At 45.2% G+C, this 13028-nt stretch overlaps 1 protein-coding gene across 1 annotated transcript; it reads left to right on the plus strand.

The window, feature by feature from the left end:
* The first annotated feature begins 1853 nt into the window (after positions 1 to 1853).
* On the plus strand, positions 1854 to 12289 carry fzd4 (frizzled class receptor 4). Its single transcript, XM_062386574.1, has 6 exons — positions 1854 to 2482; positions 6376 to 6513; positions 6695 to 7081; positions 7570 to 7715; positions 8254 to 8501; positions 8910 to 12289. Exons 1-6 carry the CDS (start codon positions 2225 to 2227, stop codon positions 9326 to 9328), a joined length of 1596 nt encoding a protein of 531 aa, XP_062242558.1. The 5' UTR covers positions 1854 to 2224; the 3' UTR covers positions 9329 to 12289.
* Positions 12290 to 13028: the final 739 nt, after the last annotated feature.

Raw genomic sequence — 13028 nt, forward strand, 5'->3', positions numbered from 1 at the left:
GGGAAAACTCAGCGGCACAAAGAGAACAGCCAACAAGACTCAGATATGAAACACGTCAGGTTAAAAACTAAATCTGGAGCTAAAGGAGGTTCATGTTTAAAATAAGTTCATTTTGTAGACGGCGTCTGAATTTTTCCATTTTGAGGTGTAACTTCTGTCAAATTTAGTAAAGAAAGTCATTACCTCTGCCAGGAAGGTTACGTTTTCCCTCCTATCAGTTTGTTTGTTGATAAGATTCCTGGAAAGTTTCCCAGAAAGTTTCCCTCAAAACTCTGTAGAAGGATGTGGTGTTGAACAGGTAACAACCAATCAAATGTTGGGGTGGCTCCAGGTCAGGTGGCCGATGGCTTTCATAAACAATGCGAGATCAGGCACGTTTAGGGAACATATATTTATGAGTATGTGTGATCTGGTCAATCATGATGAATTAAAGAGGACTATTGGACTTTAGGGATATTTTGAATGGGAATGGGTTAGGGTTAGGGTTAGGGTAGTAGTTCTTGTCTACCTCAACTTCTTCATGTGTTGATTTCTTAGGTTTGTTTAGATTTAGATTAAGATTTAAAAAGGGCCCATATTCTCTTACTGTGTGTGTTTTTGTGTGTGTGTGTTTCTGGGCCATGTGTGGAATGTCAACACAAGGTCCGTTATCTCACCCAAATCCAGCTGGGGCAAAGGGTCACACGCTCAAAATTTAAATAAATAATACTGAAGAAGACAAATAGTTTGATGTCAGGAAGACTGGATAAAAAATGGAAAGACATGATAACTTCAGGTGCTATAACATGGGCTCAGGCATGTGCAGTGTTTGAGAAGGTCTGCGGAGCATGATCACACCAGGCGGACACTTTAGTCTTCTAAAAAATGTCCAAATCCGCTCCTCCGTCTAAATATCTGCAGCAAATCCCATCACCTTCTCACCCAAGTCCATTTTTCCAACAACAATCCTCACTGCTAGTTCAATGCTATGACAGAGAAACCTTCTGCCGGGTGCCACAAGTAAAACCTGTCCAGTATGTGAGTGCATTGCAATGCAAAACAGACTTCCAATGCTTCAGCATCACTTAAAGCCCTACTTTCAATTACAATGTCACGAGCAGTTAGAGCTGACGGGCCTTTTAGAGAAGGGGAGTGGAACCTGTGGTGAGGTTCCAGACGGCCTTAAAAGACCATTAGAGGACTTTAAATATAAAATAAACACACACTCGCATGCAAACACACAACGAGAGACACACACTGAAAAATCCACTTTTCAGATGGTTCTTTTCTAAAAATACAGCCAATAAAAATATATGTAAGGCCACATCACCCCATATAAATACAGGCTCTGCATATTGTCAGAATTAGTTGGGGAGCGCTTGCTGATTTTCTCTGCAGGAGGAAAAGCAGCGGAGGAGAGGAGGGAAGGCGAAGAGAGGGAAATGAGGAAAGAAAAGCAAAGGATGCAAGCAAAAAGGAGATAGGAGCCGAAGTGAAGGAGAGAGGAATGTAGGACATGGAAATGAGGAAGGAAAAGAAAAGGACACAAGAGGTAGGGAAAGGGGGAAGCTGAAGGGAAGGAGAGGGTGGTAAGGGCAGAGGAAAGAAGGCACCGTGAGGGAAATAAGGCAAGACAAATAAAAGAAGGATGCCAGAGGAAAGGAGACGGAGGAGAGCTGAAGGGAAGGAGACGGGGTAGAGGGGAGGAGAGGAGACTCGCTCTACTATTTTTTCTCTCGGATCCCGCCCTCCTGGTCAGGGGTTGGTCAGGGACACCCTACTCCCGCGCCCGGATTGGTCGACTCTCCTCTGGACGGGCACCATCGTCTCTCCTCACAGACACAATAAAGTTTGGAGCCGGACGCGTAGCAGCGGTAGAGGCGCAAACACACCGCAGCGCGCACACCCTCGTCCCTGCGCCGCGCGGCTCCACACGGACTCACTAACGGGAAACAACACACCGAGGACGTATCCAGATGTTTTTTTTTACGCGGCGTCGCTTTAACTGAAAACACGCGACTTTGGGTTTTACGCACGGACCTTGCAGTGTCTCCCTTCAGTTCTCTTGGGATGTTTTTAACCTGCTGAAGTGGATATCCCCCAAAACAAGGCACGGACCTACGCACACACACACGCGCGAGCCCGGACTGTAAACACGCGCCGAGGGTTTCCAGGGAGACTTAACACAACTTTGCGTGTGAGGAAATATTCCGACATCCCCTGAGGACAGCCACTCGCTCGGACGATGGTGTCGCTCGCCGGGGCTGCCCACCTCCTCCTGCTGGTGCTGCTGGTGGCCGCTCCGCTCGGCGTGGTGCGGGCATTCGGCGACGAGGTGGAGGAGATGACCTGCGACCCGATCCGCATCAGCATGTGCCAGGGGCTCGGGTACAACGTCACCAAGATGCCCAACTTGGTCGGCAACGTGCTGCAGTCGGACGCCGAGCTGCAGCTGACCACGTTCACCCCGCTCATACAGTACGGCTGCTCCAGCCAACTCAAGGTACCGGCGCGCAGGGCTGCACGGCCAGTGCTCATGACACCACACTAGAATAGAGCAGACCAGACAGTGTCTTATTAAAGGGGGAAACGCTTTTACCCACATGCACACATTTAGCAGCAGTGATCCTGGTCCGAAAAGGGCACAGCTGAGTCTGGATACTTTATTTGTGTGTGAGTGGGGGTGTGTGTGGGGATGAGGTATTGCCCATGTTGCGGGGACCACATTGCTTATGACCTGGGGACCTGTCTGCCTGATGGTGACAAAAAGTAAGTCACCACAACGTAAAGGTGAAGACCGTTTTCTTTTTTTAAGTCATGGTTAAGTTTCCAGGAATTTGATCTGTATATGTGTGCTTGTGAGTGTGTGTGTGTGTGGGGGGGATTCAGAGCACATGACAGGGAGCTACTACCAATACTATTACCCGAAAAGTTTTTTATTATGCTGGTGCCATTGATAAGTAGAGTCTGCACCTCAGCCAAGACCCAACAGTGCCCTTACATACGACCTAGCTGCCCCAATATTCACACACTAACAGATATCGGTTCCCTGGATCCGCACATTTAAGGGATTCTTCTCTGACCTACGTTGTGCCACTCCACCAACTCTCTTTGAAATCCATCCAGTAGTTTTTGCGCTCAAACAAACAAACAAACGGACACTGGTGAGGACACAAGCCTCGTTCCCAGCAGACATTGTATTATGTCATAATAGGATAAGCACAGGTGTTGCTGAGGTGTCAAGTGTCCCAGTAAGACACGATGACCCCGTGACACTCAGCCAGCGTGCACAACCCGAGAACCCAAATCCAGGAGCAGCTAAATGGGACTCAGCCTTGTTTACTTTATTGTTTACACCCGTGCTCTTCCTCGTGTGACATGTCAAAAGAATCTATATGCACTATCGGTCGCTTGAATCCCATGTAAGTGGAAGGGTCCCAGCCTTCCCTCCTTCCTGTTTTGCCAGGCTGTCATGCCAATTTCAGTTAAAATGCCCCCTCTGTCTGTTGACATTCTGAGTTCATGCCCCGCACAGCAACAGCTGAGTCTCGGGGGCTATATACTGTCTTCTGGTTAACAATAGTGCCCTCAGTGTGCTAAGACAAATGCTGCTTGTTGTGCCTCGTGCACCATGTATGAACAAAATTGATTGGTCTTATTACTTGTGCCTGAGATTATTTTTTTTTACTTCAGACTCTTTTTGTGATGACAAGTAGGACGAAGGGGGAACATCAGGAGCATGAGTTTAATTCACTTTTCTGACATTATAAGTGTTCTGACGACTTTTCATGCACCTTATTAAAAGTCACACCTAGACCTCGGCATTCAAAAATCCTCCCGTGTCGTCATTTGGAGGAATGGCATTCTTTAGTGAATTGTTTGTGCCTACAGGTGCTTTGGAACGGGTACAAATTATCTTGACATGCTAAGTGGACACGTTGACATTTGTGCACATGTGCACGAGACAGGAAAAGGAGCAACTGGAGCATAAAACCAAACCGTCCCGCTCCAGCTGAAAATTGTCTTGTAAGATAAGCCCCCCCCCTGCCCTTCCTCCCCACACAAACACACACATACACCCAGACACACACACACACACACACAGAGACACATGCATGCTAAAGAGGGAGGAAAGGGAAACCGTATCCTCTAACATTTGCTCTAATGGGAGGCTTCCTGACTGGTAACCAGAGCAGCTTTTAGCAGTGAAGTGACAGCGCTCAGGTTGCCAACGGTCAGGGGAAAACACCCAGAATGGGTTACACTACTGTCGCGGGCAGGGTACACATAACTCACTGTAAGACATACCAGAAGTTGTTCCTCTTTTTATAAACTTGTATGAGATTACAAACAGACGCGGAAACGCCACACAAACACACACAGAAACGCACACTCATCCAGAGGGTAACTTTGTTTAGCCTCAAACTTTGTTCATCTAATTGAATCAAATGGCAAATTACTCAGGATGACTATAATAAATATGTTTCAGCCTGGGAACAGAGATTCTCTATTTTGCAGAAACCTGATACTGACTCCAGATCAGCTCGTCTGCTCTGTTTGCAGAGATAAAGCCGTGCTGCAGCCCAGATGCTGACCACAGAGCGGTGTGACATATGGAGTTTGAACAGAATTTGTCATCAGATAACTCATTTTTTTTATTTGGCTCAGGTCCCTCTATTACTGTGAATTGTTTACAAGTCATTGATCGTGGCTATAATTTCAAAAGCACATCCACGCACAACTTTTACTGGTTTACTCTGCCAATAAATTCTCACAGAGAGTCAAAGTGTATTTATCAGCCATGACACCAAACCAAGGGTTCATGTTTCATTTTGGCTACTTTCGAAGGCCGATTTCGAGAAGGAGTTTTCTCCACCGCTGCATCAAGGCTGCAACTCCAAAACATTCTGTTCTGTTTATTGCCCAATACATATTTTGGTATGAAATTGAAAAAGCCTCAAATCCTCACATCTCCAGCTCCTGGAAACTATTTTTTGGCTCATTTACCTAAACATAGCAGAGTGAAATGTAATTCCTCTTTCTCAGTATTTTAATATCTTGAGCTTGGTACAATTTTACACTGCAGCTTCAGACAGATTTCACTGCAAAAAGCATGAAATCACTTGAAATTGCAACCTTGAGTAACCCTTGGAGTCCACCTTCCCACACATCTCAACGGCCTCAAGTGGTCAAATGTCACTTCGGATCGTTCACTATCTTTATAACTCTGACTTGGATATCTATTTCAAAACCATTGCCATGGGACAGAGAAAACTGAGCCTTGGATTAGAGGGGGGGATTATACAGCATTACATGGCACATGCCCTCGGTGTTGTTAAGACCACAGATTGTTTTTAAAGACGCAGAGTTGTGTGTGTAACCTTGGGAGCAGGTTAGTGTTGGCCGTCGTGTTTTGACTCAAGTTTTGGTTATTTTATTGGAATTGAAAATGGAGAGCCGCGACTCAAAAAGGTGATGAAACCTATTGAAAGGAAAAGGCAGGAGGGAGCAGTGGGACAGTTAGTGGTTATACGCAAATCCACGTGTTGCCATCTACCAGCTGTAACCCTGTTGTATTATGTAGCAGAATTGGTCCATGGGGCAGTCACAGCAATGTTTCCACTTCTTTAACAAGCACTACACTATTGACACGACTTTCCTTCTGCTTCACAGTTTGATTTAAGTAAGAGCAGTGAGCTGAAATGTGACGTGATATCGGAAAACTGCGCCTCACTCATCTGTTTCTTTCTCCCCTGTCGCCCAATAAAAAGGGCTCTTACTTGAATAAAAGAGAGATTGCTGAGGGAAATGATTTTCACAATGATGGCAACTGAGGTCCCAAGCTTGTATCAGACCAAGATAAGACGTCATGCCAATTTTTATACATTGTTTCATCTCAGCATGTGTCAAACTCTGGGAAACTGACACCAGATTGCAGTGAATAAATCCTGCACTTTTACCTCTTTAGGGGCATTCTAGTATTCTGCTTCAGCTTCAGAATTTGTCATATGATTGTCTTGCAATATATAGATTATCACAGAATCTATGTATCGTGAGTTTTAAAGGAAGGATAGCACCTGGTCCAATAAATGATCCTGCAGAAAATAGCAAAACGGAAGTCCAGTAATTGGCTATGGGACACACGCGGGTCTGATCAGCTTGCGGTGCGTCCTCTATGAAGGTGTTAACATCAGAATATCCACACTCAGACTGCTGATCCACAGGGGTTGTACCAACAGGTCCAATGAACAGATCATACATGATTATTAGAGTAATTCAACCCATTTGCATTCTTTAACTATTTTTGTGTAGATGCTTCATCTCTCAAAACTTGCTCTGTGTAACTGTGTGAGATCAAAATGTCTAACGAAATCTTTTATCTCTTGTTTTCACCAGTTCTTCCTTTGCTCAGTCTATGTGCCAATGTGCACAGACAAGGTGCCCATCCCCATTGGTCCCTGTGGCAGCATGTGTCTGTCTGTCAAGAGGAAATGTCTCCCAGTGCTCCACGAGTTTGGCTTCATATGGCCCGAGGTGAGTGACGTGGTCACAAGAACATCCTGCCTGTGTAAACAAATATGACTTTTGGGAGAGAAAATGCATTCTTTTAGGAATTATTTTCCAGTTTCACCCGAGACAAATGTAGATGAGTTCAAAGAGCTGTTTCAGTATCTGTCACAGCCTTAAAAATGCCATCACATCCCATTTCCTCTAGGTGCTCAACTGCAGCCTCTTCCCACCTCAAAACGACCACAACCACATGTGTATGGAGGGCCCGGGTGACGAGGACTCCCCCTACCCGCCGGTGCGTCTTCCTCCCCACCAGGAGGAGTGCCAGGCGCTGGGAACTGCGCCGGACCAGTACACCTGGCTGAAACAGACGGAGAGCTGCGCCCTCCAGTGCGGCTACGACAGCGGCCTCTACCGACGAGGCGCCAAAGTCTTCACGGACGCGTGGATGGCGGTGTGGGCCGTGCTTTGCTTCCTCTCCACCACCCTGACGGTCCTGACCTTTCTGTTGGATTCACAGCGTTTCTCCTACCCCGAGCGGCCCATCATCTTCCTGTCCATGTGCTGTAATCTGTACAGTGTTGCATATTTGGTAAGTTGTTGACATAAAACGATTTCTCAAACGTTGGGTATGCCAGCTGAAAAGGCATCGACTCCTATCTCATTGTCAGTAGAAGAGTTTGCTGTTCGATTTTTCAAACTCGTTGAATACTCTCTCGCCTCGCTGTCTTGCCAGTGGTGGTTTAATACACAGTTCAGGAAATGTGACTCTCAAGGTGTAAAAAACAACAATACAAACTGTCATGGGTAATTCTGCACCAATTCCCAGAAGCTCAATGCACTTCACAACATCAAGCAGAAAGGGTGCCGCTTCAGTGACTTAACTGCCAAAATTCTGGTGAAACCACAGCCACTGCAGATACCAGTGAACAAATTAGTCCAAGTAATACGATGGGATGGCATAGTTTTTTCATCACTAAATACAGACTTCCAGTCAATTTACAAAAGGAAAGAATAATAATGCATTTTTCTCTCGCATTTTTTGTAATTTCCCATTTTGTTCTCTCATTTGGTTTATAGGTTCGTTTAATTCTGGGGAGGGAACGTGTTTCCTGCGACCTGGACACCACAGCAATGCCCATTCTAGTACAGGAAGGGTTAAAGAGCACCGGCTGTGCTATTGTCTTCCTCCTCCTCTACTTCTTCGGCATGGCCTCCTCACTCTGGTTAGTACAAACAAACACACACTTTCTATTTGGATCAGTTCTCCAACTCTCTTTCCCAGTTTGATCACCGTCCTCAGCTGCCATAGACTCTGCTGGAACAGTTTGAACAAGAGACTGGCCTTCTGCTTTCTTTTTAGGTCCAACTAGCCTATATCGAAGGATTCATTTACACACACAAATAGACACACAGTCATCCTTTGTAAAAAAAAAAAGTATGTTCTGCACAACACAGTGGCAGTGGAAACACGGTGCTGAAGAAGCACTTTTTTCTTCCTTTTCACTTTGCCCTCATTTTCCTGTTTTTCTTCACTCTTCTAAGCTGAAAAGCCCAAGGACTTCACTTTCCTAAAATATGACCCCGACCCTGTTATGTAACCCACGACTATCTGGTGTCATGATTAGCTTTTTACTACAGAGGACTACAGTTGTCTGCCTGACAGGATGTTAGGCCACACTTTAATTTGCTCCCATGATGAGAGGTACAATGTTTTAATAATTGTCTCTGCCTAACTATCCTTGCGTGCGTGGCCTCTTCTAGGTGGGTGATCCTGACGCTCACCTGGTTCTTGGCTGCTGGACTGAAGTGGGGCCACGAGGCTATTGAGATGCACAGCTCCTACTTCCACATAGCAGCGTGGGCCATCCCAGCCGTCAAAACCATCGTCATCCTCATAATGAGACTGGTGGATGCAGACGACCTGACCGGACTCTGCTATGTCGGCAACCAGCAGCAGGAGGCGCTCACAGGCTTTGTGGTGGCTCCCCTGGCCTCATACCTTCTCATAGGTAACAAGAATGTCACTCAGTGGACCGTTTGCCTCTGCCAAGGCCCAGCAGTTGTATTACATTCAACCTGCACACACTCATATATATCAACCACCTTAATGTGCCTGATGTCTGATGAATTGTTCTGATAAATCAATGAAAAACACCCTATAATGCAATGTTAAATAAAGCTAAATTAAATTCCTTTATCCACCTAATTTAGATTAAAACCTCTATTTAGATCTGCTACCCAATGTGCTGGGTTCCTGCAAACTAACAGATGAACAAGGCCCATCGCAGGCCAAGTTTAAAATCTCTAGACCCAGATTTTGGGTGATTCCTTGGTCCTTTCACAAAATTCAGAGATCAGTTCTTGCTTCATATGACTGTATTGATATCTGATGAACCTTATTCCTTTCCGCACCTCAGGTACTCTGTTTATCTGTGCCGGCCTGGTGGCTCTATTCAAGATCCGCTCCAACCTGCAGAAGGACGGCGCCAAAACAGACAAGCTGGAGCGCTTGATGGTGAAGATCGGAGTGTTTTCTGTCCTCTACACCGTCCCAGCGTCCACCGTCATTGGCTGCTACCTCTACCAGCTGTCTCACTGGGAGGACTTCAGGTCCAACCCCAGGGATTCCTATGTGGCATCAGAGATGCTTCGAATCTTCATGTCGCTGCTCGTAGGAATCACGTCGGGCATGTGGATCTGGTCGGCAAAGACCTTCCACACCTGGCAACGCTGCACCACCCGCCTGCTCAGGGACAGCAGGGCAAGCCGACCGGGCAAGCGGGCGCCGGGGGAGGGCTGGATCAAACCAGGGAAAGGGAACGAGACGGTGGTGTGAGGGGACAGAAGGAGAGAACGGGCAGGGATCGTCAACCTGCTTCTCTCTCACTGACAAAAACTTCCTCTGTCTGTCCTTTTGAAGGATGGAGATGTCAGAGAAATCGAGAGAGCCACTGGATGTTATGGCATCAGGAAAAGAGATCGCCAAGAGTCCATAAGCACGTCTTACCCCCCTTCTAACTCCCTCTGGAGTCAAGGAGGATTAAAGAGGAGGACTGCTCTACACACAAGTAGCAGCAGTAGCCTCTCTACCTCTGTTAGCCTTCATTTGGCCAGAGGGATGGAGAAAAGCAAAATAAACAGCAGAAGGTGAAAGAGAGACGGAGAAGTCGGAAGAGAAGAATATGCAAAACGGACTCATGGATAAGCTGTGTGGCACCACGTCTACCTCTGTCTCTCTTTCCTCCAGAGCTGTCAGCAGAAGAGACTGAACCTGCTGCAAACAGTACACCCTTATGTCACTGTGTGTTTCTAGGGTCGGCAATGTTTGAAATTTTACACTGGAGGGTCTTGGTGCAGTTATTATACAGATGGAGTCGGATGTTTGCCTTGAAAGCCCCTACCACGATGCAAATATCACTAAGGACAATTAAAAACCAGACCAAAAGCCAAGAAAACCTGTACATTGGAACAATATTCTACAGGTTTGCAATTTATACCTTTTTTGTACAATACAAAATCACAGGTATAATGGCTCAGATGATTTTTGGGAAACCAGCTCTAAGCTGTAATAATGCACTATAATTATATACAATATGTGAAGGGTTTTAAGTGCATTAACCGGGACAAATAACAAATCATCATAACATGTATTAAAGTGCACAGAGCCATTAACAGGGGGGAAATCTGTTCATTATTTACTACACAAAAAATGATGTGGTTTATTGTTTACACAAACGTGTAAAAGATCATTCATTATATCACTTTTCTTACAAATACTATGAAGGCAAAGGCAGTTTTCTCTATACTCTGTCATGTACATTTAAGGTAAAGTCTTAGCTTGATATGAGGTAATACTGCAATGAATCCTGGGAGGACCCCATCTGTGCCTTTATATAGACCGATAAATGTGGAAGCGTCTGGGAGATGTAGGCCCGTGCGACCTCGGCACTCTGTGAGAAGCTCAGCTAACTTCCAGTGAAGTGTGTGTGTGTGTGCGTGTGTGCAGACTTCCTGGAAAAGCTGCACCATGTACAGGAAAACCGGCAAATTACCGTGAAATCCAGGAAATGAAATGATTCCCTCTGCCCCCCCTTCCAAAGATCGGATCTGAGGCAGGTTAAAGAATTCAGAAGTGATCAGACAATCACTCGCCAAAAGACACATTGTGAAGCGGGATAGAGCCGTCACAGACACATCCAGGTAGACACACGGGGATCAGTTCCCACGGATCTCATCCAACAGCTCGTTTAAGACCGAGTTATGATCACTATCACTGTCAAACGTTGGCTGTCTGCTTTTCCTCTCATGCGGGTTTCGTGATTTTTTCTTTCCAATCACTTCAGTTCACGATGAATCTGGCACCGTCTGTTCTGCTAGTATATCTGTAGCTGTGTCTCAATTCAAAGGGCTGCATCCTTCGGAGGACGCCTGGCCGGCTCCTTGGCGGTTAACCCCTAACCCAGCCATCGCAGAAGCTTAACCAAAATGAGACGCCCTGGTCTACGGTGAACAGTGGTCCGTGGCATTAGCTCATCTCACCTTTATTGGAAACGAGTGGATTGATTTAATGTCCCTTGTTTTGTTTGGTTATTTACATGTGTGCCACTGTTCATTGCTGTGACACAACACAGTCTTTAAGTTCTGCCTCCGAATGACTCAGGCATTGAATTGAGACACAGCTTGCATGTCTGTCTACTGCACTCATTTCTGTTTAACTCTGTCTTCTGCGTCGCGGTTCATTTTTCCAGACAATCAAATCATCCCCGAAAAAGATTATTGTTCATTACAGTTCAGAATTTCTAGCCATGCTTTTACTCCGTTATAAGCTCACAGTTCTTCTCACTATCTGGAAATCTGAGTTACAATAGGTGGGCTGCTCGTGTGTCACGGCTGCCTTCGCCAATCTCTGACTGCTCCTGTGTGCCGTATATTTGCCTGACAATCTATAAAGCAAAGCTCTTGTGTTTCCGTGAGGCTTTGAATGTATACTGTGTGGGGGGTGTGTCACATTACGCCTCGTACGTCTGAGTAAAGAAATGGTTTCTGGGTAATTTTTATGCATAAGGGCTTGAATAATTTGGAGCTTTGCCTTCCTACGTCTCATCTGAAACCACTTAGTGCCTCAAACAGCCTGTCATGGGCTTTTCTAAGCAGAAATATTCAGAACGACACAGAAAATGAATTTTCTTCAAATATTTTAAATGTAACTTCACCCTTATTGCATTCAAAGAGGGTTTTGGGTGGTTCTGGTGAAACCTAGAACCCCCCCCCCCCCGCATTTTTTCTCAAACCAGCGTACCTTGGCACATATTAAGTTCCCAAAGTCAAACAAACATGACATGGGGTTTGCGTGAATTAAATTAACCTCCGTCGACCTGCCCTCTGAGCTAATGCAGTTCCCCCCTGAAACCGTCTTAATGTTTTGGCAGTCTCCTCTGGTATGATCGCACCGAGCTCCAGGTGACGTTTCCCAAACAATCGCTGTTCAGTTGTGCCTTGGAGAGCGGTCGGGCGTGCGTCCACAGCCAAACGAAGATGGAGAACCACTGGTAATTCAGATTGTGTAAATGTGCTTTTGAGAATCCCCCCATATGGATCAGTGTTAGGGTCACCGGTGCTGATCGGAAAGCCTTTATGGTGTGGAGACTGTTCGTTAGTGTAGAAAACTCAATGTCTTGATGAAGTTGTGAAAGAAATTGTTAATTTATCCTCATAAGAAATGGCAAAACATTTGTTTATTATTTAAATAAAAAAAAACTTTTGTATCAGAAGATGAATAAAAGCTTTTGGTTTCCAACTTGTGTGTGTGTGGGTACATGTTGTCTATTTAGTGAGGGACACTATTGAAAAATGCCTGTTAATAAGTGAAATTAATATGTAATCCTGTTTCATTGACTGTGTGTTATGGCAAAAAAACATAATCCATCCATCCATGCCATGAGGATCTAGGGGCTGGAGCCAGGTGAGAGGGCGGGGGTACACACTGAACAGATCGCCAGACATTCTTAGTTAATTGATCAAGATAAAAAAGTAATTGTCACACTGTTTGTTTAAAGGCTTAAAGGAGTTTTTAACCCGTATCAAAAATGTTACAAATCTAATCTTGTCAACTATGTGTGCTATCTCGTCACTGAACACAAAATATATATATAAATATTTATACATATATACATATGCATGGTTGTATTCCCAAGCCTCTTAAGTCCACCCTGGGGCAAGTTAAGCATATGAACAAACGAGTGAATGAGTGATTCAACATCCATCATAGGTCTGGATAATACCTTGAATCTAAAACTTTTCATTATGTCCTCTCTCTTCCGTTCACTTAATTTGAACAATGCTGCCCTCTCTTGTCCAAAGAGGCAAATTATATTTAGACGCTTCACCAGCTTTTTAACAGCTGTTTAAAGGACTCATCGCCCTGTGTTAAATCCTCACATGCAAACAACTGGGTCCCTCTCAGATTTGTGTTTCTTTACAACAGTTACTCTGGTTCAGGATAAGAAACTCTGCAAAACCACTAAATTTGTTTTAAA

This window comes from Platichthys flesus, chromosome 4 (genome assembly GCF_949316205.1).
Source record: "Platichthys flesus chromosome 4, fPlaFle2.1, whole genome shotgun sequence".
Classification (NCBI taxonomy): Eukaryota; Metazoa; Chordata; class Actinopteri; order Pleuronectiformes; family Pleuronectidae; genus Platichthys; species Platichthys flesus.